Source organism: Podarcis cretensis, assembly GCF_951804945.1.
Source record: "Podarcis cretensis genome assembly, chromosome: 6".
NCBI classification, from domain to species: domain Eukaryota; kingdom Metazoa; phylum Chordata; class Lepidosauria; order Squamata; family Lacertidae; genus Podarcis; species Podarcis cretensis.
In genome coordinates, this window is record NC_137175.1 from 29,185,992 (window position 1) to 29,210,214 (window position 24,223).

Consider the following 24,223-nt stretch of genomic DNA (forward strand, 5'->3'; position numbering starts at 1 on the left):
TCAAATGTGTATGAAGAGAACTGCTCAGCCTTTGTAACTCCCTTTTTATATAAAAAAATTGAAACAGAATACTGTACTGGAGACTTGGCACAATCCCATGTATATTTTGATGCTGGGGAAGACGTAGATGTTTAATCCTGTGACAGTGTTATAGTGCTTTTATGATGTTTTGGCTTTTAACTTATTTTAGTTTTTTGTATTTATATTTTATTTTTGGTGGGTTTTTTTGTTTTTTGTAAAATGGGATTTCTTGAGCAGACAAGCATAGGATTGTTCTACGTATTAAGTTACTATTTTGCAAACATTTCATACTTCAGACCCATTTCCAGTTCCCTTCTCTCATCCTACCTGAGCCCAGTGTGTATTACCAAACATAATACATTTGTGGTATAAAAAAGCTGCAGGATTTTAGTACAAAGTTATGGGAGATGCGCTGATGGGGAAACAAAGCTGTGTGGGCTCTTTGCACCTATGGATGCCCTATGGCCAACCTACATGGCATCAGCAGTGCAAGTCATCATGAATGCACAGTTTTTATTTATTTAATTTTTAAAAAGATGTCTGAAGCTTGGAAGAATATGTTCAAGGCCATTCAAACGGGTTCTGGTTGTCAGGGCCACCTAGAAGGCAAGGTGAGGCAACGCCTCAGGCAAAAGGATCCACAGGGGTGGCAGATCCTGATGTAGATCTTCACACCTCCTTTCTTCCCTGGCACGGAGGAGAGCACCATTTTGTGGTTCACCTCTGGTGCCAAAATGTCCTGGGTTAGCCCTGGTGGTTGGGAAAGAATTAATAAAAGCACATTGTAACTAGCACACACACACACACACACACACACACACACACACACACAGTCTTTTATATATAAGTAGCCTTGCTCCGCCCCTTTTGCCAGTGTTACTCCCCTCAGTTATTCCTGCACTGCAGCGGGTCGGACTAGATGACCCTCAGGGGTCCCCTTTCCAACCGTGCGACTCAGCAGCCACGTGCTCCTCCCTCCTCCAGTCTGCGCTGCCTCCGCCGGCGGAGCCCAGAAGGAGCCGCGATATGGCCTCTCTCTATCGCCGTAGCGCGCTCCGGCCACGTGACCGGAGCCGCGTGGGCCCGAGCGGGGCAACGCGATTGGTTGGGCGCCGGTCCGGCGCTCACGTGGCCGCGCGGGGTGCCTTCGGTGCTGCGAGAGAGCGCCGAGTGTTGCGGGGGGAGGGCGGCCCGGCGGGGAGGGAGGGAGGGAGGGCGGCGGGCGGCGGCGGCGGCGGCGGCAGAGGACGATGAGCGGCGGCCGGCGGAAGGAGGAGCCGACGTCGCACCCGCAGCAGCACCTGGTGGCCAACGGCGGCGGCGCCTTGAAGGGCTCGCTGTGGGGCAAAGCGCTGCGGAGCGACTCCGCCTGGGAGGACAAGGTGAGGCCTAGGCCGGGCCGCGCTGCCTCGGCGACGGGGAGCCCCCTGGCCTGGAGGGGCTGCGTTGGCCGGAGCCTCGGCTGCGGCGGCGACTCGAGGGGCACCTGCGGCCTCCCGGGGTCGTAGTGGGACCTTCTCTGCTTCCTTCCCGACGGGACTCCCGAGGTCCGCCCCCCGGAGTCCAGTGCGAAGGGGGAAGGATCCTGACTCCCGTCCTGAGTCCTTACGCCCCCAAAGCCACGGCTGGTTACTCCCCCCATCACCACCACCTGTCATTTCAGAAATACAATTTATCCACTACTAGAATATATATATTTTTTCAAGTGGCTTTCCTAGTAAATATCACTACCAGGCGGCTTATAATAAACACAGCGTGCAGAATAGTAAAAGTGGGGGGAGCCAAAGGCACGTCTCTTCCTAGTTCCAACACTTGACTGTCAGGGCTCAAAGTCTGTGGTGGTTAAACAGTTGGGCGTTGGAAATCCTTTCCTGTCAATTTCAGATTGCTCTTACGTTATTTTGTTGACCACCCCCTCGCCCCCGCCTGCTGGAGGCAGGCTGTGGAACTGGAAATACTTGATCTGGATTCTGGCTCTGCTGTTGCCTTGTAGGAAGTCCTCTGACAAACTACTTCGTAGTCAGTGAGCTTTGACAGTATAGCACGCCTGGGAGCAAAACCCACTGAATTCTGTGGGATGGTCTTTTAAATAAATAGGGTTGGGCAACACATATGAAAGTGTTTTAAATTTGACAGTGAGTAGCACCAGTGGTGTTAAATTTTTATCATCCCAAAACACTACCGTTTTTCCTCCAAAAGTAGGGTGCCTGGTAGGGTCCTTTGGCTTTGGTTCTTCTGTTGTCTCCTGATGCCCGTTGAGTGGCTTATCTTCCTTTTATAAAAATATCATAGAACAGAACCAAGTACGAAATGCACAGCGTTTGACATTTACAGTGTTGGTCTTAGTGATTCAGTTCAGGATCCTACTACTTCATGTTAGAATATTTCCTTAATACATTAGAAGAAACTTAAGACTTATCCTTTATTAAGTGGGAAGTACAGTTATTTATTATCTCCATCTCATCTAGCCCAAAATGTATCTTCAGAGCTGCTTCTTCTTGTCCAAAGGGACATTTTGTAAGATACATGAATTACAGATCCATATGAACTTTGATTTTTGTCTCTTCTCCACAGGATGAATTTCTAGATGTGATTTACTGGTTCCGGCAGATCATTGCTGTTATTTTGGGAGTGATCTGGGGCATTGTTCCATTGAAAGGATTTGTGGGCATAGCAATGTAAGTTTTTGTTTCTTCTTGTTTTTGTTGTTATATATTGGAAAAGTTGTCAAAAGAAATTGGAAACAGCTGAAATGACAAGATGGATAATTCTAAACCCTAGATCTGAAATTCATTTCCCATACACATTGCATTATAAATCGTTGTGAGTTGGCAACTCCCAGATTGTGAGCCTGCAATTTTTTTGCAGTGTATTTTGTGGGAAAATAGAGAACAATGTCTTTCTTTCACTGGATAGAGGGGGGAAAGGGGGGGGGGAGTTGGACACACATACCCAGAAATGTCTAGAGGAAAACAAGTGGGGGTTTTTTATATGTAGTGCTTTATGCAGTCAACGTACAGTAACACTAGCAACTCAGAGACCTACATATATTTGGCATCTCTCTGTCTCAAGAGACAATGGAATATATTTCTGGGGTAAGTCAAACCACCAGAGAATCACAGTGGCTGCTGTGGCTGCAGAAACCAGTAACTCGTAACTGCAGCATCCTACATTGTTTTTGCTGCCTTAGCAGCACCAAAGTGACCATTCCAGGGCACAAGCCTGGGTAGGGTGTATGGAGGTTCTGGGCTGCCCAAATGACAAGACCTCCCTCTTGGCTTCACTGTGGTCCAGAGGAAAGCAGAGCAATACATTTGGCACCAGCTGAGCTGCCAAAGGAGGTGTTACAAGATGCTATTGAACTGTCTTAGGGACTCCACTCTGAATTTCTGTACGGTTTAGCCCTTAGCCTTTACTTCTCCCAAAGATGTCCAAAGGCAGGTAGACCTTAATATAGTTGCTTTGATATTTGAAATGTTTCAGTTCTGTACATGAATAGCGCCTAGAAATGTTTTTGTCTGTGAAGTTGGTTGGTAAGAATGTGCTGTATCATCTTAGCTGTGACAAAGGAATATAAAGTTAGTAAACAATATACCATTTAAAGTTCTTGAACATGTCTTAGTCATCCATTTTTGTAAACTCTGAGGTCTTTGTTGGAGTGCTGGGAGGGAGGTTGGCGATTTCAGACTAGTGCTTGTTGTGGCCTTGCTTGCAAATTCATAACCACATTTAACTTCAGGGCATTAGGGTAGAAAATGTCAGGGAGAAAGAAATTCAGTGTGGGGAAATTCAGTTGCTTCATCAGTTTAGCTTAGCTTGAATGCCATTGTGGTGTAATTATTGGCATACTGATCTTAAAGAACCGAAGATTTAAATCTCTGCTCAGTCATGAAGTTCATATTAGGTGACTTTGAAAAGGACCTAGAAATTTCACCTGGCAAGATTGTTGACTAGAGCTGGCTATTTGCAACATCCGACGTGATTTTTGTAATGATTTCTGGTTTGTTTCTAAGCTCAGTTCAGTATTGCCAATTATTGCCTTTATCCGATTTAGGATATTTTGCTTGTTGGGTATGCCTGCTTTCTGAGATCAGGATGAGCCCCTGTTGTTTGTGCTCTTCCACCTGAAGTTCAGTCGGTGGGAATCTTTAATATTCTTTGTTGCCAAGCCTAGATTAAGAAACACCTTATCTGGGATATTTCAATCTCCTTGCTCTGGTCAGAAAGGTTTATCTCGCCTGGGCCAGTTCACTCCAGCGGAGATCCCTCCGTGGGCCGGATTGCGCATACGCGGCCTCGATTTCTGGCATCTGCACAGACACAATTTCCAGCACCGCGGAAGCAAGTCCCCGCACTGCGCCGCGCTGCGCTGGTTTAGTGCAGCGTGTAGGGACTTGCCGAGTGGGCGGCTCAGTTCGGGGGCAGCTCGTGGGCCGGTTAAACAACCCCCGTGGGCCGCTTGTGGCCCATGGGCCTTAGGTTGCCTACCCTTGTCCTTGATGTTTAAAGTCTCTGTCCCCCCACCCCTTGGAGGCCTTTGGCTTACTGGGTGTTTGACTCAGATCTTTTTTTTCTTGATGCCATTTCATAGAATCATAGAACTATAGATTTGGAAGGGACTCGAGGGTCATCTAGTCAAACGCCCTGTAATGCAGGAATCCTGTCCACAGTCATCTGTAGGTGGGCTTGAACCACCCAGCATTTGAAACTAGCCGTCCTTTTGCAAATGGATGGAGATGTCCAGGCACCACCTTTGGTGCCTAGCATCTCCACCTGCCTGGCTGTGCGGCAGCAAAAGATGCACATCTTTTGCTGCTGCACTACCCTGCAGACCAGCTGATTTGTGTGGCAGCGCAGCAGCACAAGATGCATCTTTTTTTTTTTTTTTTTTTTGCTGCCAGGTGAATCAGGTGGTCTGCTGGGTAGCATGGCAGCATAAAATAAAACAAAATGTCTAGGCGGCATATTTTATTTTAGTGCCAACAACCCAGGTCCCACATGGCTCCTATCTTTCCTATTCCAGTTTCTAACACTGAAACTACCAACCTTCTGGTTAACAGCCAGACACAGTGACCCATTGCACCACCTGAGAATTTGTTTTTATCATTTGCTGTCTTGTGTGTGTATGAATGTTTTTTTAAAAATATTAACTTTTTGGTGTTAGCCATCTTGAACCCTTCTGTTTGAGACAGAAAGGTAGCATACAATTTTTAAAATAAGATAAATATATTTTGTCAGTCTTGTAAATTTAATATTAATATTGTATATTTAATATATTAATTAGTATAAAAATATACTGTGTCCTCACAGGTAGCCCTGCCATGAAAAGGGCAGAGTAGAAGAAATGAAACTGACCAATGAACCACACACCACCAGAGGCTGTCCTGCTAATGCTCTATTGAAAGGAATAAGAGCTACATAAGAGCATAGTAGTGCTCTTCTGCATCTTCCATTGATTTCAGTGCAGCTTGCACAAGAAAACACCCTGGTGGAGTGTGGCTGACACATCTGATGTCTTTACATTGTGCAAGTTGAAAGTGATGGTTTCCAATATGCTTCTTTCTCCCTTCCAGATTCTGCCTGATAAATGCTGGTGTCCTGTACCTCTATTTTAGTAGCTTCCAGCAGATAGATGAAGAAGAGTATGGTGGAACTTGGGAACTAACGAAAGAAGGGTTCATGACATCTTTTGCATTGTTTTTGGTAATCTATACTCCTTATTTGTTGACTGTTGGCCCTGAGCACATATTGTAAAACAAGTGACAGATCACCACCTAAGAAGCATAAATATATTTAACTAGATGGGAAGGAATCAGAGTGAGGGAACAAACAGTATAAATTACTTAAGAGCGCAATAATTTAAAAGGGTAATGTACAGATTATAGTACAGAGCTAATTATAAAGCTTTTTATGACCTGTATTGTTTCAGTCTTATTCAAAAAGAGGGAAGCAAAATACTGAATCCAAAAATCAGGTTCTTCGCTGCTGATGTCATCTTGTTTGTACTTCCTTTCAGGTTGTCTGGATAATCTTCTACACTGCCATCCATTATGATTGATGAAGTCGGCCAAATCAGTTGTATTCATAAGTTGAATAATACTTTAAGAAGCAGCCTCTGATGAACTGGGGGGAGGTAAAATAAGCCCATTTTTATACCCGTGGTCCAAGGAGATGGGACAAGCCAAATGGCTTCTAAGAAGAGAAATTGAGCCTGTCTGATTATTTAAAGAAATGTTGCTTTTGCAGAACTTTTTAAAAAGCCATCACAATGTTTTGCAAACAATACAAGACTGTTCGACCTTTCAACCTTCTCTGTGATTTTGCCTGGTACAGTGACGGCAAACTTCTGTATTCTAAAAGGGTGACCTTATTAATTAATTTGTGTCCATTATCTTGCCCTCTCTGAATGAGATCGAATCAGTTTGTGACTTGTCTTCCGTTCGCTAGACGTATGTTTTTAAAACCATAAACATCATGAGGCATTTGGTTGGAGGCGAACTCTACAGAAATGATTACAAGAGCATAGAGTTTAATGGTTGTCCTCGGCTTGTTTTAAGAAAATTAAAGATCTGATCTGATAATTGATTGTATTAAGTATTAATGTCTTTAACTGGTTCATTCAGGGTTACTTAAATTTTGGTTGCTTAACAGTGTTATAACCAGAATCTTCAGATTATTTCCTAAAACTTTGTCATTAATTACTTATGGAGCAAGTGCTGGATTTACCTGGCTTAATTACTGAACTTTCACAAACAGTAACCATGGTTTAGGAACACAATAATGGTTCAGTTAACAAATTAATTCAGTTCTCAGAGCCTACCTCAGAGTTCAGTGGTCTAAATGCACAAAACAATTAAGACGTATTTCAGAACTCAGTTACTTCAGGATCTTTCTAGGATTTTGAAGTTGAAACACAACACGCGGAATAATTAAAGCAGCTAAAGTCCTGTACACAAAATTAACACTTTCAGGGTGGGAGTGGATTGATCTACAATTTCAATTTCGATGTTTCTGATTATTAAATAAAGACATTAAATATAACCATGTTGGTGGCTGTACATTAGTTTAGGTCACTTACGATTTTTAACTGTAGATCTTTTCTAAAATATGCATTACAGTCTCCATGGATATATTTAGGAAGTAGTCTCTTCTAGGACCATACCTGTCTGTTCTCATCATAATCTCAGATGAATGGGCAGAGAGAAGAGCTTTGCACTAAGACTGCCTTATGGTGACAACCTGACTTGAGTCTTAACACACTGTGGATTAATTCCTAGTTCTTCTTAGTCTTCTGTTAAGCCCTCATTTTTGCATTTTTGACTTAGCAAGGTCACTTTCAATGTACTGTCCTTAAACTGCTATTTTCTTCTTCGTTGGTTAGTTGTTAGAATTCTGCCAAAAGAAATGAAAGCCTGAAGTACTGTATGTGCTGAGAGCCATGGCAGGTGCTGCTCTTGCAGGCTTCGTTGCCAACTAACAGCCTCTGCTTATCTGGTTTGTGGATTTAATCTCTCATTCGCCTCATCAACCAGAAGGAGTCACTTTTTCTCCTCAGAATTTTCATCTCTGCTGGGTTTAAAATTCCGTTTCTCAGTCAGCATCTGATTTTGTTTACTTACACTTTCAGTCACCTACCAAATACAGTACATCATTTTATACATGAAAGCTCTCTAATAAATGTCACATGATTAAGAAGCTGGTATGTTGCTTTTTCATTTGTACTGGCATGCTCTTATTTCAGACAATGGCTTAAATATTGAGGGCTGACTTCTCCCTTAATACTTGCTTACTGGATTAAAAAGGATGACTAGTATTACTAGCCTATGTGATCTTAAAAATTGGTTCTCATCATGTAGTGAATGAAGTTCTCCTGTTTTCTTTGAAGTAATCTGTTGTTGTGCTATGAGTGTTTGGTCTTTTGCAGTGTGATTTCTCATGCCTGACTCCCACAATACATTGATTTTGCATAAACATTTTGCATTGGATGCATACTGCCTGTGGCAGGCGCTCTCAGTACAGGTATGATGCTGGGTTTGGAAGCATCCAGGCGATTTACAAACAGCCCTGCCACCACTTGGCAAGCTACTTCTAAAACAGAGGTGGGGGATTTGTGGCCCTCTCTAATATTGGAGTATAACTGCAATCATCCCTGATCGTTGTCTGTGCTGGCTGGAGATGGTAGGACTTTGAGTCCAACATTATTTGGATAGCCACAGGTTCCTCATCTCTGCCCAAATGAAAATTGGGGAGTTTCAGAAGCAGCCTTCAAGGCAACAAAAAGCAAAACTTCCATTTGCATATGTGAGCCTTTGTATCTACCCAAAGTCGCTCACTAGAGTATCTTGGTTTTGTGTTATAATTTACAGATCATGAGGGGATGATCATTACTCTTGCTTTATGTTATGCACTCTGTGTAATTCCATTGACTTTATTTCATACTGGTTGGGCACTGAGGTTTCACAGTCAGGAAACAATAACTTGTTACTGGGAAATCGTTCTTCCGTTGCCCTCAGAAATGTGGTGCCACAGTTTCATCTGTGCTTCAGTCTACTGAAGTGGAATGACCAACTTCAGCCCAGACTTTTGAAGACATCTATCTATGAGTCAGCTTGATGTGGATTTTACTCATTGGTGTGCTAAGAACACGATCCTTGATGCTGTGCCTGATTATTATTTTTCCAAATCAATGCCTGTTAATACAAATATGAACAGGAGACCAAACCAGCAACCATTTCTAAAGTGTTTGACCAAGAACACTGAAGATAACACTTAATGGCTTAGCATTTTATCCAAATGCATCCATGCTTTGTTTTAACTAGGATTTGTTGAACAAGTTAGGATAGGCTCACCTGGTGGTATGCTTCATCTGATATTGGTTTGCCCTCCCTGCACATACCTTGGTAATACCCTGAACATCTTTCCATTGGGCAGTTCCAGAAGCATAACAGGGAACACACAGCCTCTGTCTGAACACACACCCTGAGCCAAGCACAGTATCAAAACATTCTTCCACCTGTCACACCCCCCCCCCCACAGAAGTTTGTTGCCATTATTTATTAAGCCTTTCCTTCCAACCCTCTGAAACAAAATATCTTGCTGCAAACTTCAGACTGCAACCTTAATCAGCTGTTAATAAAATTTGTTCAGAATATGTGAAGGTTTCTCTTTCAGATAGGTTAACCATCCTGTAGCAGCTTTAAGGGAAATCTCATACCCCTATCTTCAGTAATCACTATATCCTAGCTTCCAGCCACATATCCCAAGGGAGATTGCTTCCAGTTCTATTCCCACTGAGCAAATCCATCTTTGTCTTGGAAAAGAACATGGCTATGTAAAATAAACTCTTACCAGCTGACAAGTTTGTCAAACCATCCTCTCTAGCACAGCTGAACACTTGAAGCTATCACCCACCTTTCTGAGGACCAATCCTTGACTCTCACCTCTCTCACCCTTCCCACACTACCAGTCCAACTCATTCACTAAAAATCTAAATTTTTCTTCACTCAGAAAAGTTATGGTTGGCAGGAATTATAGGTGAAAGCAAAAGCTCTCTAAAAGTGGCTTGTAGGGCTGTGTGGGAATTTATGTGTTTTCATTTTGTTATGTTATTTATAAACCACCCTTACAGTCATAGAGCCAAGACAACACCATACAAAAAGAATATTTAAAAACAACATTTATATAAAAACTACAAAACAATAAGAGCTAAAACAGCAGGATCTAAATGAAGTCATATGCAGGGTGCTGGACAGGAAAGGTCTCAGGGTGGGAGATGGGTAATGGTTGCAAATGAACTGACCTTGGGCACCTCTAGATTGTCAGTATTTTGCAGGTGGGATCCAAGCAATTAAGGTGCTCTTGTCACTACCGTAGCTGTGAGGAAGGTGGTGAGAAAATGCATTGTAAAGTGTAGAATGAGTGAACAATTAACAAGAAGATGTATAAACACTCCACAAATAAAATGAGATGAATGCCAGTTGTCCTATAACCTCCCCACAAAGAAATTGGAATAAAAGCTCAATAAAGAATATAATCTAACCTCCATGTAAGCTTTATAGATGCAAATCAGGATGAATGTTCAACAAATAAATTGTATGTATGAGTAAGAGCTCATTTTCAGTGCCTGATGAAAGCAGCTTCAGAAGCCTTCAGTGAACAAGGCTGATGCCCACCTGGCGCACAGGTATAGCATCCTCAAGGTAGGTTGGGATGTTCCTTCAGGAAAATATCTCTTCTCACTTTGCAGGTGTTGTAGAGATGAAACACACCACAATCACTTGGGCAGTCTTCCTTGGCATCTTGCAAAGTGGAGAGGGGTTTCCACCTTTACACCAGTGTGTAAGCCGGAAGATAATTCCAGAAAATGATTGTCCAGAAAATATGGCTTTGAAAGCAATGGCTTGCTATAACACAGACCAATGCTGTTATGTTGGAGGTGGGGTTTATTAGAAGCCTATAACCTGGCAGTTCCAGCATTCATGCTTCTGTCTCCCAATAGAAAGATGGTGGTCCTTGTGAGCTTTTAAATTCTCTCTCCAAGATCTGGCTCAGAGGGAGCTCAGTTTCTGAACCAATACTTGTAAGAAGCGTGCTGTGGCTTTTGGTACATAAATGTGTAAGCATCGCAGAAAAATCTTCTGGAAAAAGCATCCATCTGCTTGGTGTCCACAGTAGCAAATTCCTCGGGTGTCATAGCCAGATAGTCTCCAATCTGAGGGCAGACCTTGACCACAGGAATGTTAGTTCCTTTCTCATTTTCTAAAGAAAAACAGGGACAGTTTAAAAGGAGTCAGCTAAAGATTATTATTATTATTAGTTTTCAGTAGAGATTGTATTGTGTTACAAAACAAACAAAGAAACATGGAGAAGTACATATAGCATCTGCATTTTTTATTTATAGAATCATACCAGGAAATGGCAGAAGAGAGCTGAAGAGTCCTTGTGACACACGAGGAGACCCTCCCCAGAGCCCCCAAAAGACGTCGGTGAGGACAGAGGGAGCCCCAAAGAGACTGGAGGCACAGCAAGGCTTTGTTTAGGTTGCTCAGCCTCCTCACCTAGCAGCTGACGCCTGGGGTAGCGCAGCTGCTGCATGTTGCTGCTGCTTTTCTGTGCCTCCTCCAGCTGGCCCCAGAACTTCAACTCTAGTTGGAGAGAGAGTTGTGTGTGGAGAGAGAGCTGGAGAGCAGGCGGGAAATGGGCATTTAGAGGCTTTTTAGAGGGTGCCCCCCACTTTACGCAATTTCACTTAGGCTCACGGGGGGCCCAAAATGTGACCCCTGCGTAAGTGGTGGGGGTGGATGCCTGTAGTTAAGCATTGTGTGAGCTTGTGAAGAGCAAGACAGTAATTATATTTGTTGCCATGATTCAGCAGTGCTGAAGAAAGCTATGTCCAAGTGAAAATAGCGAGGAAGTAAGAACTAATGGGAAAGGGAAAGAAAACCTTGGAAACACGTGTTGAAGCTGGCGGAGCTCTGGTTTTTAGAATAACCCCCACAAATAAGGCCCAAGATCCTTGCTTACGCAGTGTGCCAGCCATGCTGTCGAAGAAAAGCCAGGAGTGTCTCAATGGGCCGTATTTAACAAAAGCCACGTAATGGCTGCTTTCTATGCAAAGGACAGCGAAGAGATCCAAGGTGTGCTGCTTTGTGGGAAGGCTGTTGGGTCCTAGTCCTTTGTAAAGATGCTTCGGTCCAATTCGATGAGATGGTGGCTGGATGAAAGAAACAGATGAATGCTAGTCAGAACTCGATACTGTTTTTCGGGCTTTTCCGCATCTTAAAGTGGTGATTATAATGTTCTGTTTCCTTGTGCTAATCCTGGGTGTCACACTTTGACTGTGTCACCCTTCAGTGCAGTCCAGCAATGTAGGCTTGATCTTTGCAAACCTGTTGAACTACAGCAGGAGGCCACCACCTGTATTTTCCAGACACAATTGAAGACATTTTTGTTTTGGCAGGCTTCTCCAACTGCATGAAAAGACCTCGCTGCTTCAGGTGTTCACTTTGCATTGTTTTGAAACCTATTTTCAGGTTTCTTTGTACTGTTTTAAAAAACCATTTTAGCCATGTCTATGTAAATAGCCTTGAGACATAAAAACGTAAAAGGCAAATTTGTAAATGAATTAATAATAATAAACCCCTAGCTGACAGCCTGGTACAGACTGTGCCATTTGCGTAGCTGGTTTTTCACTGTAACTGGAAATCTTGGCCAAGAAATTGCCTGAGGTACCTGGAATGTTTATTGTGCAAAGAGGATTCTGGGAGGCTAACCAGTTGGGACATACTTTTGGGTTTCCCAATAGGGAGAATATGTTATTTCCTAGAATACAAGTTATCATGTTATGGAGGAGGAAGGAGAATATGCAGGTTACAGAGTTCTGAAGGAAGGGTCCTTGAGGTAAATTTACAAACTTTTTCAGGGAGGGTGCCGTGCCTTTTTCAGCTGCACAACCAGCAGAAATCTAGCAGAGAAAACTATGCACATCTCTACCTACAGGGAGAATGTTGTTTGTTGAAATTGTGCCAAAGCTGGCAAGCCTAATTTTTGCATGCTTGCCTGGTGGGTGGGTAACTCCACATGTAAGTGTGCAAGAAGCTGTAGCAATAAATCCCTGAAGATGAAGGCAGAGGCTCATAGTTACTAAGCGGTACTGGGGAAGCTAGAAGTGAAAGTAAGAGATCGATATGATGGACAATTTATGGAAGAGTAGAAGCCTTTTTTGGGTTATTTGAAAAAATGTGATGACCAAATGAAATTGTGAGCAGGATTTGAAATTTGAGCAAGAGGAAGAAAATGATAATATATGAAATAGAGGACTATGTATTAGTCGAAATGTGTGATATTACGCAGTAGGTGAAAGGGGTGGGTGTAAAAAAGCATGGAATGAAAGGTGGTAAGTCAAATTGTAACAGAAATGTGTAACAGATTTGAAATTAATTGGTTAAAGTTATGAAAATTTAATAAAAAACCTAAGGACAAAGGCTCATTGTTCACATGGACCATTTGGCTACCTGCTAGCAACTCTTGCCAATGTCATTACAGAACCCTCCCACTGACCTATCATGAAATAATCATTCATTGCTCCTTTGTACCTTAGAAAGGTTCTCAAATAGTTTAATGAGTTTAGGATGCAGGAGGGAATCCAGTTGGCACCGTGAGCATCCGTGGGCTGCCTCTCCTCCGCAAACACAACACACCCGTGGAGCTACAATCATAGAAAAAGAACCCAGGTTTGTTACAGTAGTCTTCAATCGGTTTTTAGTAACATCAAAACCAACCAGTATCAAATCTTTGATTTACCTTGCTCCACCATATCTGTGAGGTCAAGCTCGAGAGAGGGATACACTGATGAAAACTTCTTATAGCTCTTCCCAAACCTAGGCATCTGTAAGATGAGGCATGAAGGAATCTGGAAGAAATGGACCTTTTTGAAGAGTGTTTGTATGTGTTTTGCTGTAAGTTGGCTCAAGACAGAGTGGTCCAAATAGAACTGCTCCTGAATAGATCGTTCTTGGTTGTTGTTAGGTCTTTAGAATACCAAGACTCCAATATTTTAACCTTGAAATATACACAGTGCTACCTAAAGCCAGTTGCATACCTCATCCAGCTTTAAGCCATATGAGAGCAGGGATTTTTCCAGTAGCTGCTGCACAGTGGGCACTTTGATTGTAGCATCTTTCTCTGCAAGGATCTGGTAGCAATTATATTCTAGCACTTCATTGTCTGACCTAAATTTTCGGGGGGGGGGGGAGAAGTTTTGAAGCTCAGTTGTTTCAAAGCATATTATGTACGTGTAGATGTATACCAATGTTAACCCACTATCACAAGTGCACTGTCTAGTAAAAGTCTGTACAAAAGTGGCATGGAGGATGAATCACTTACTCTAAGGCCAGCAAAACCACACACATTTGTCAGCACCAAGATTTACTGCAGGAATATATTCACTGCATTACAAGAGAGAGCAACAAATACTACCTCTGGAGGCTTAACTGTGGAGGTGGCTGTGTGCAACCCATAGCTTTTTTTCTCCAGTGTTTGCCTGGAGGCAAAGAATCTGGGTCAAGCCATACCTTCCCAATCAAAACAGCACAAGTAGCTGTGTATGGCTTGACTACTACCACCATGTTTTTTAAAAAATGTCATTATTGGGGTATAATATTGACCAGGCCGTTGTTTTCTTGCTTTCAAGTTGTTTTCCCTGCCCTCTCATTTTCAGCCAATTTATAGAAGCTGTACCTCTTAGGCAAATTAACAGCTTTTGTGTTGGGCTCCTTCCTACTGAAAAACTTCACCTCCCAACCTATCTCAACTCTATGCCGTCTGTCCTCATCCATGTGACACAGCTAGGCTCCCACCCACACCCAGTGCTGCAATGAAATGGGCTCCAATCCCAGGCCTTGCCTAGTCACCAGATTTTATGAATCCGAGAGTTGGCATCCCTAGTCACATGGTAGATATACAGCCTTGGTGACTGGCCCTCAGAGCCAAGATTTAAAAAAAAGATCAACAGATCAAAGCCATACCTGATTTTGAGCAAGGGTTCTACAGCCAAGACCTCTCTGAGAAGGACATTCAGAAACTCCTCTGGATCTGTCAACAGGAGTCTCCATTAGGATAGCAAAAGGCCTGCAGCAATGTGCAGAACTATACTCCTAGTTTGCACACTCTTCATTTGTGGACATATTCCAGATACTTCAAAGTGTCTGAGTGTATTTTTTAGGGGAGGAGGGAAGCAAGCAGTGGCAAAGTGACCTCCCTGTGCCCCCAGAAGTGCATTGAATAGACTATGATGACATTGTCCCTTACCTTTCTCTTCTGTAACAAAGCTGTCACATCGCAGCGACCTCCTCAAGTTCATCACATTCTCAGCTCCCACATAGCCATGCCTGGGAAAGAGCAATACTTGCATGAACTATGTGCTCGCCTGCTTACAATGAATGCTCATTAATGGGCAACCCAGATCATCTAGGAATGATGGTTGCACATGCCTGCTCACAATTTTGTCTTTAGCCAGAGAAAGAAAGGTGTGCTGTTGGGACTGCCTGGGGAAAAAACCAGCCCCAGGGAGCTGCAAGGGAATGCAGCTGCTTTGGCAGAAACTGGTGCTGTTTCAAGGTTAATCCTGCTGTGTCTTGTCCATGTTCAATGTGTATAATTACATTTTTTAAAAAAGCTAAACATGTTGTTTAGTCTCTTTGACCAACTACAACACAAAACAGCCTGCATTCTCTCCATGAAACTGACCTTGTAATAGACAGCCCTGCAAATTCCTATCACTTGGGGAAGTGGAAAGTATAAAGGGAAAATACTAGATGAGCCATTAAACATCAGCTCATGCCTTCCTGAAAAGCCGGTTCATTCAATGGTGCAAAGAAGATCCTTAAAATCTGCACCTGGAAGCAGATGTGCTGGTGTTTGCATGAGAAAAAGGATATTTCCTTCAAGGGCTACCTGAAAAAATTAAGGTTATAGCTCTATTTTCTCTTGACAGTAAGGTGTTTTATGAATTCCATGAAATGTATATAATGCAATGAAATGCACGACTTCACTAGAAAGCATGGGTGGGGAATATGTGGCTGTCCAGATGTTGCCTGGTGCTGGTGGAAGCTGCAATTCATCATAGCTGTTGGTCAGGGGTGAGAGGAGTGATACTGCAGCAGCATCTAAAGATGGGGTGGTGCATCCTGTTTCACGGCTTGGGGGGAAATGGGAAGTGCTGCCCCACCCAGCTGCTGCTATTATGCTGCACCCCTGCTGCACCCCTCACCTAGGTTGTGCCTCTCTGGTGCAAAGCAGCAGCAGCAGTTCTGGTGAGATGTCACCAGAAGTCAGCGTTTATGCCAGTGCTACTTCTCCAGCAGCGGTGGGGCAAGTGGGCATGCTGCGACAATATCATCTCTTGGAGTTTAGCCTGATTCACTTCCCAACCCCCTGCTCTGTACTAATTAACACAGGCCAGCAATTTGCTCTTAGAGCAGCTGTCGTAATCACACCAATAATTACTTCTGTGGACATTTTGATCAGTTCTTTCAACCACTCTGCATACTAATTTTCACTGGCCAGGGGAAGGAGTTCTTGCTCTTTGTGCATTTCCTAAAACAAATAAGGCGGCAGTTCTGGCCTGTGGGCTAAATCAGGCCTGGCATAGGTTCCAGTTTGGCCCAGAAGGCCATTGCCCCCAAAGGTAACAGGTGACATCAGGTGTGGGGCAGGTAGAGACACGGCTGCAAAGAAACCGCTGGGAGCCTTTAAGTGCACTCACAATTGTTACTTGACAAGTGAGGCTTGCTGCAGTGCCAACTGGCTTATCAGTGGTGACAGCGAGCCCAGATAGGATCTCAAGCACTAGAGAGATCCTTGAAATGCTATCGTGTAATCAACATGGTCCATGGGAGTGGGGAGAACAGGATCTGGCCCCATTAGCTGTCCCCTACCTTTACAGTATGGTATTTTCTATTATTGACCTGCTTAATTAGGCAGGATGAAAAGTCCAGTCCAAAGTTCCCTTATACCTATAATAAATTATAGTCCATCACTGAGCACATGAATACCACAGATAGAGTACAAACACTTTGAACATGCAATGGAACTTACTGTCTCAAAGGCAGCACAATCTGCTGCCTCAGGATTTGCTGCACTGTTGCATCGCGCACCTCAGATGAATAGAGGATGCCATCCAAGGCAGAGGAGAAGCTGAATAAACTGCAAAAAAATGTGCACATAAAACACATGAACTGAAATAGAAAGGGAGGTCATCACCCTTGTGCAAAATGGGTACCATGGCCTGCTACTTCCTAGTGTAGCTGCTGATGGAACTGGCCCTCCAAGGGCTGGGTACCATTTTGGCTTCGTCTAGTAGTCAATGTGTAGCAGCTCATCATATGCTGCTAAACTACAGCTTCCATCAGCTCCATCAGGCATGGTCAGTGGTGGTGATGATGATGGAAATCGCAATCCTAAAAAGAACCATGTTGGATCAGGCCAATGGGTCATCTAGTCCAACATTCTGTTCTCCAGTGTGCCATAATGGGAAGCATGAAAGCAGAACATGAGCGCAACAGCAATCTCCCCGCCCTGGCCATTCCCAGCAACTGGCATTCGGAGGTATACAGCTTCCAAATGTGGAGTCCATCTATAGGGCCCATGTTGGTTACTCCTGGTCTAGCTGGCAATTTTGCAGGAAGGACGGGACCATGAAGATTGCAAAAAAGACCAAAGCACTATGATCAGAGAAAGGCAGCAAAATAAAGGGGAGAAGGGTTTGCTGAATGCATTGCTGAATGCAGGGGGCAGTGTGGAATGATGGAGAGACCACAGAGCTGGACCCCAACTAGAGCCAACACTGAACAGACCTGTAGAGGGTAGTGTCTAGGTAGCAGGAGTTGCAATGCCCCTGGATGCCCTTCATGATGCCTTCCATCTTCTGCAGGACGTCATGTTCCCATGCTGCCTCAGCATCATCCTCTGCCAAGTGCTCCATTATGTAACTGCCCGCTAGAAGAACAGTTGGGGTATGGTAAATGATGGTCCTGTTATTAACCCTACCTTCACCACGAGAGCCAAAATACCTAAAGCAAGACATATGGGGAACACACGGCTCTCCAGATGTTGCTGCTGAACTCCAATTCCCCTCAACCCCAGCCAGCATGATCAATGGTCAGGGATGATGATAGTTGTAGTCCCACAACTACAACAAGGAGTAGGGTTGCCATATGTCCAGATTTTCCTGGACATTATGGGGATTTCAAAGGCAGAAGTGATGTCCAGGGGGGCAATTTGTCCTGGATCTTTGGCAAGTAAACTAAAAAAAGCTCAACAACTTTTGGGGTGTCTTGGTTTTTACCTTTCAAAATATGGCAACCTTAACATTGAGGGCCTGCAGACCCCCAGGGAAACCTGAAAGTAACGTTCTTGCTCTCCTCCCTGTGATCAGAATTTCAGATCCCTGAGGACTGTAAGGCCCAACTGCCAAGCAACCCAAGCAATTGCCTGGGGTGGCCAGATTTTGAGTTGCATCCCAGCATTCTCTGTGGCACTGGAAGAGATCTTGTGAAGTCCCTTTCAGATCACATGGTATTGCTGCTTGCTCTTGCCCTGTAAGTTTGGGAAAGAAAATTTGCAGTGGGTCTGCCCTAATGACAGAAAGTGGCAGGAGGGCAGCAGGAGGTCAGGGGAACTTCAGTAGTTGTATTTATTTTTAACAGCAACTAGCTAGGACTCACTGCCCAGGCAAGACCAAGGTTCCAGCTCCTTCCCATTGAGTTATGTTGGGAGCCACACCCAGAGACGGGAAGGGCACTTCTATTACATAACAGGCACGTCTCTTACAGGTGCATAAACACACTACCAGCCACAACAAGATTGCAAAGCACAAAGACTCGATGGCCCTTGTGGTCTCTTCCAACTCTATGATTCTATGATTCTATGAAAGCAGAACTCATTTGTTTGTGATCTTCCCGGATATCACAAGAACTAAGAAATTAGGGGACAATGATCTCAAAACCATGAATCTCTTTAATAAGGAATATTGTGCAAACAAACTGGAAATTTTAGGGGGCTGAGGTCTTGCAACTTCATCACCTACTCTTACCTTTCTTAAGGGATCTTTGGCCAATCTCTTTGCACCAAACGGGGTTGGTAATGCTGGAGCTAACAGCGACAATCTTGCTTGCATCGATTTTCAGCCTGGAGGAGCTGTTACCAAGGGCAATAATTCCTGGATCCTGGTTTAAGAAGCAAAGAAAATAATAATTGGTGTTGAGAATACTGCTTTTTTGAAGCAATAATCCATACCAAGGATGGGGAACATGTATCAGTTGGACTACATCTCCTATCATTCTTGATCACTGGCCATGCTGGATAGAGCTGATGGGAGCTACCACACCCCTGATCTATATTTTCCCTCCCAAACTTGTTGCTGCAATGGCAGTACCAGTTTATTTTAGGGACAATTCCATTTGCCGAAGGTAATGCCTTATGCGTTTAAGAATGGTCATATAGGGGGTCTCATAAAGTATGTATTTAAGGATAGGTGATAAAGAGTAAGGGATGCAAAGATGCATCTATCTAAGAGGCTAAAGGATTAGGGGATTCAGAGAAGGACCTGTGATGAAAAATGGGGAATTTGAAGGCTTTGCTCCACAGCAACTAAAAGCTTGGCCATTAACAGGAGCAGAACAGTACCAGAATACCCTGAAGCTAAGCCCTGCTATGGCCTCACCAGCAACTCCACCTCAATGAGGACCATCCTCAGCTCTCCACTGCCCGGTTTCCTGCGCCGTTCCCAGAAGCCCCTCACAATACCAACAGTCGCCACTCTGCCATATCTTAGTTGAAGCACATCGTGGATCCTCAGGCAGCAAATGGAAGAGAAGAGCTGTTCGTTGCAGAACAGGCTATGCCTCTTTTGTGGGCTCTCAATGGTGAGCAACAGGGCAGCCTGGTGTTGACTGAGAGGTCTTATGTGGCTGCTCATCAGGGCTATGACAGGCCTGGACTTCATGTCAACTATACGACCTTTGCTGTGCTTGCCCTCCACAAAGCATCCTATGGACCCCAAGGGGATCTTCTTCCTGCCGGCACAGATCTCTCGAGTTACGATGAAGGCCTCTTTCTTCTCTGGAGCAAAATCCATGGCAGCGAATACAACCTGTAAACATGAAAAAATCAGGATAGGAGGGGGGCCACCAGGTGGCGCATTGGAAGATGGCTGACAATAACATCTCTCTGACCCACACGAGGTAATTAAGAGGCTGCTATGGGAAGTATGCAGCCTTCCCGCCCTCCCAAGGAGATGGGGGGGGGGGACTGCCTTGCCAGCGGTGTCCATAATGCACCCCCAGACTCGAAAGAAGGGGGTGCCAGGTCACTTGGCACAAGCCCTTGGTGAAGTTGGCTCTTCCTGACGCTGTCTCCAATCAGCGCCCGGGTTCGCTTTAGCTCGAAAATATAATTGGAAACATATAATTGGAAAGAAGCTAAAGCACATACATCACGCGAAGTTCGGGAGATAAGACTGCTGATTAATGGATCTCTGTGACCGGAGCGACGGACGGGACAAATAAATCAAGTGATGAATCACCATTAAGAGACTGGTATGTTTGGAGTGAAACAGAAGGGGGGTGGAGGAAAAAACTTTTCTTTTCTTTGCCTTATGTGAGTATTAATAACCCTCCACCCCAGAAAGAAGATCGTTGCATTTTATTAATCACAAGCAGGAATTCAAGAACTGTGTGGAGTGAATTATTGATCAAAAGAGAGGACTGGTAAACATTGGATAACATAGGAAAGTTTTTATGACGCAGTTTTAAATGGCGTCTCGCTAAGACAGGCTTGTCTAAGAAAGACGGGGGGCGGAGGACCAGGATCATCAGAATGTGAATGATGATTGGAATGTGATCTAAACCTGACAGAGCCCTTTGTGATATACTTGGCAAGCCTGGGAAAATTAAAGGACAGACCGAGGATAAATTCTTTACGGAAGTGTGGAATGGCATCTGTCCCTACGTGATATGATTTTTGGAAGAGTCTAAAACCCACACAGAGGATGCTTGTTTCCAACCCACTTGTGAAGATTATCAGAGATCGCAAAGAAAGGAATATAAGATAACAACAAGAAGATGAAGAAAGTAATAAAGAGACTATCTGGACAGAACTGGATAGAATTGTCTAATTAAAGCAGCAATATAAGTGATGCTTGGACCCCTGTTCGGAGCTTGAAGTATGGGTACCCCCAACAAAATTTAAAAATCTGGCTGTATAATTTGGAACTAATGTGATTTGGAAATAATGTGATTTGATTGGCCTGTTAATAAAAATTATTTAAAAAAAAGAAAAAATCAGGATAGGAGATGATTGCCTTAGAGGCTTGCAAGAGACAAACTCGGGTCATAAATAGTTGGTGGGGTTTTATAGTGTGACCAGGGCTGTTGCTCAACTGAAGAAATTAATGTTCATTAATTATAGTTGCAGACTAATTGACTTGATTTGCATACAGTTGTATATAAGTAAAAGCAGTAGTTTGGAAACAGAATGAATACTTCCATTATTTTTAAATCATGCAAGTGTGTTGCAAGTTTTGCCTTAGATCCATTTTTTTGTGTGTGGGACAAAAGAAGACTCTTTTAGGAAATCACTTTTTATCTAGTTTTTATATTAAAATTATATTTTTAAATAATCTATTGCCCTGTTAGTTTAGAATATAATTTTAATTTATCAAAAATGTTTTAATCAGTTACAATAATTTATTTATAAGGTTTCCTACTTGCCCTTTACAATCTTAGGTTAGTTCCAATAATACAATATACAGCTATAAAAACATGTAGGACAGTTGCAATTATTTAAAATGAGTAACACAAACTATTCTTACCAAAATAGAACAATATAGATTCAGCAAAATAGATGGGTCCTCCAAAACAAAATACCTTAATTGTCAAAGGCCATTTCTACTTAGATTTAAGTTCCATTGGGTTCACTGGGCTTTACTCCCAGGTAAGTAGGTATTCTTAGGAATGCAGCTTTAGTCAATTAAGCAATGCAGTTGTACATATTATAATGACCTGGCATTTCTATAGCACATTTCCTAAGTGCTCAAACGTCATATACAATATTTCAGTAGTCCAGGGATAGAGCGCCTGTGTTGTCCTAAAGATGTTGTTGGACCACAACTCTGACCAGTGGCAATGGTCAGGAATGATGGGTGTTTTAGTCCATCCAAACTGGAGGGTCTCAGGCTCCTCACCCTTACAAGAATCTGTAAATTTGACCAATATCTTCTCCATATTGACAAATGGGAAACAGAAACAACAGTTGATTGCCTGCTGAGCTTAGTTTTGAACTGCAGGATTTCAGCTCAGATTTCTGGCCAGGGACAGCTGCTTCTCTAAGATAAAAAACGTGATGGTTGACACGATGCACTTCTTTTCCTACATGCAGCCCAAGAGAGCTCACTCACCTCCCATCACCGCCACCTCCCAGCTGCACATATTAGAGGCAGTGTGCTCAATGAACAGAATGAACAATAAGAAAGCCCCTATTCATGTTCTTTTTCTCTTTCTCAGGGACCTTAAGGCTATGTTAGTGACCCTCTCTGCCCCAGCTCAATCAATCAATGCACCCTTAGCTCAGAAGTGCTATACACCTGCGTTTTTACAGCCTTCTGAAAAGCTAACTTTACCCACAAAACTTTTGCCAGATGTAAGTTAATAGTACAGATTAAAGTTACACTGACTCTTTCAAATCTGCTATTTCCTAATTTTTGAACTCATCACATGGTAAGATGGGAGATATCATTATATTATTTATATAACTGCAGAAAGGGGGAATTGTACACTTGAAAAAAAATCCAAATGCTGAATGTGGAAAACTGCATACCCTCCAACATTTTTCTGATGGAAATAGGGACGTCCCATTCCATAATAATCATTTTACTATTTAAACCCCACACATCTTACTGGGGAGCCCCAGTCACTCTGAGCAGCTTCCAACATAATAAAACATTCAACATTAAAAAAACCTTCCCTATACAGGATTGCCTTCAGAAAGCTTGAGGGTCGGATAACTCCATACCATCCAACATTTCTCCAATGAAAAGCGGGACATCCTAAGGAAAAGCGGGACATTCCGGGATCAAATCAGAAACCGGGATGGTTTCTCTAAAACAGTAATGTCCCTGGAAAATAGGGACACTTGGGGGGAGGCTGAAAGTGTGCTTCAGGTTCCCCCTTTCTGAAATAACTGAAATGAAGATCACCATTGGGTTTGAATGGCATTGTAAAACAATGCATTTATTTCAGTGTATCCAATGTTTCGCCGAAGAATTGATCCTTTTGAATTATGGTGCTGGAGGAGACACTTAAGGAAATCAGCCCTGAGTGCTCACTGGAAGGATAGATCGTGAAGCTGAGGCTCCAATACTTTGGCCACCTCATGAGAAGAGAAGACTCCCTGGAAAAGACCCTGATGTTGGGAAAGATTGAGGGCACAAGGAGAAGGGGATGACAGAGGACGAGATGGTTGGACAGTGTTCTCGAAGCTACCAGCATGAGTTTGACCAAACTGCAGGAGGCAGTGGAAGACAGAAGTGCCTGGCATGCTCTGGTCCATGGGGTCACGAAGAGTCGGACACGACTAAACGACTAAACAACAACAATCCAATGTTTAGAGGGGAAAGATTTTTGTCTGACATTTTGAATGCAAACTTTCATTTACACATTATAGAAAATACTGGCTGGATGTTATTTCCTCACACCTGGCTCTCCAGCTTTTGTTATATCCAAATCAACCTAAAGACAAAGTCATGAAAGTGGAAAGTTACCAATTTACTAGCTTCATTATTTTTTATTTGTTGCATACAAAGTCTGTCAGTCGCTTTTACATCTAGCCCTACAACGCAGCTTTGCTTACCTGACCTTGGAAGGGATCTGATTCCTGGCTTGTCAGTCACTGCAAAGAGCCGGCTTTGCTCTTTTTATAAATAGCAGCAAGGGTGTGTCCTGCTTTTTCTGTAGCAATACAGTACAGCCTCCAGGGTGGATTTTAAGACACAGAACAACATTGGCATATCTAACTTCTGGTCACGCCCTTGGAAAGAAGACCCACAGCTTTTCTAAAGTGTGGCAACAAATAAGCACTTCCAATGTGCAAAGTGCTTAACAATGTGTGTGCGTGTGTGCGTACCAATGCACTATCTATCCCTCCTTAACCTTAAAGGAGTAAACAGGATTTTGTCTTCTGCAAGTCTAATCTCACTACAAGGCTCCCACCTGCCTTCACTATTACACCAGTATTGTACAGTGACTGCACTCCTGTTGCAAGATAAATATTAGTGCCATCATAAATCAAAACAGAAATCACCCTGTTGGATTAAAGGGTGCTTCTGGGCTGTTACTACTATATTTCCAGGTGGGATTCAATCAAATAATGCCAGATTTAGGTAGCGTAAATAAAAGTTGATTTGGTGCTCTTGCACAGCAAGCCTTCTCTCCTAACCTTGACAAAATTGGACTTTGTAATGTATGCAACAACAGCAGCAAGAATACTCATCGCGAAGTATTGGAAGACACAAGATTTACCCACCCGGGAAGACTGTCAGATGAAGTTGATGGACTATATGGAATTGGCGGAAATGACTGGCAGAATCCGAGACCAGGGAGAAGAGTCGGTGGAAGAAGATTGGAAAAAATTTAAAGATTATTTACAG

The 24,223-nt window shown here is 43.3% G+C and overlaps 2 protein-coding genes across 3 annotated transcripts; one reads left to right on the plus strand and one right to left on the minus strand.

The window, feature by feature from the left end:
* The first annotated feature begins 1,235 nt into the window (after positions 1-1,235).
* On the plus strand, positions 1,236-6,602 carry RAB5IF (RAB5 interacting factor). Its single transcript, XM_079980123.1, has 4 exons — positions 1,236-1,403; positions 2,596-2,699; positions 5,595-5,724; positions 6,038-6,602. Exons 1-4 carry the CDS (start codon positions 1,272-1,274, stop codon positions 6,077-6,079), a joined length of 408 nt encoding a protein of 135 aa, XP_079836249.1. The 5' UTR covers positions 1,236-1,271; the 3' UTR covers positions 6,080-6,602.
* Positions 6,037-23,528, minus strand: LOC307217691 (ubiquitin carboxyl-terminal hydrolase CYLD-like). 2 transcript variants are annotated; one of them, XM_079979399.1, is made up of 12 exons: positions 23,428-23,528; positions 19,244-19,672; positions 18,614-18,746; positions 17,376-17,517; positions 16,618-16,725; positions 14,830-14,909; positions 14,547-14,613; positions 13,622-13,751; positions 13,324-13,432; positions 13,116-13,228; positions 11,545-11,734; positions 6,037-10,779 (listed from the first exon to the last, which is right to left on the minus strand). In XM_079979399.1, exons 2-12 carry the CDS (start codon positions 19,655-19,657, stop codon positions 10,580-10,582), a joined length of 1,686 nt encoding a protein of 561 aa, XP_079835525.1. In that variant the 5' UTR covers positions 19,658-19,672; positions 23,428-23,528; the 3' UTR covers positions 6,037-10,579. The 2 variants fall into 2 exon arrangements, with proteins under 2 accessions (XP_079835525.1, XP_079835526.1); XM_079979400.1 differs by having other exon boundaries at positions 23,433-23,484.
* Positions 23,529-24,223: the final 695 nt, after the last annotated feature.

Bases quoted from the DNA above. Each gene is read 5' to 3' on its own strand.
- RAB5IF (XM_079980123.1), top strand. From the start codon at position 1,272: ATGAGCGGCGGCCGGCGGAAGGAGGAGCCGACGTCGCACCCGCAGCAG. The intron at 1,404-2,595 runs GTGAGGCCTAGG...TCTTCTCCACAG, and splicing joins ACTCCGCCTGGGAGGACAAG to GATGAATTTCTAGATGTGAT. The intron at 5,725-6,037 runs GTAATCTATACT...ACTTCCTTTCAG, and splicing joins CATCTTTTGCATTGTTTTTG to GTTGTCTGGATAATCTTCTA.
- LOC307217691 (XM_079979399.1), bottom strand. From the start codon at position 19,657: ATGGATTTTGCTCCAGAGAAGAAAGAGGCCTTCATCGTAACTCGAGAG. The intron at 14,910-16,617 runs GTAAGTTCCATT...GCTCTTTCCCAG, and splicing joins ATTGTGCTGCCTTTGAGACA to GCATGGCTATGTGGGAGCTG. The intron at 13,229-13,323 runs GTAAATCAAAGA...CTATGATTGTAG, and splicing joins CACAGATATGGTGGAGCAAG to CTCCACGGGTGTGTTGTGTT.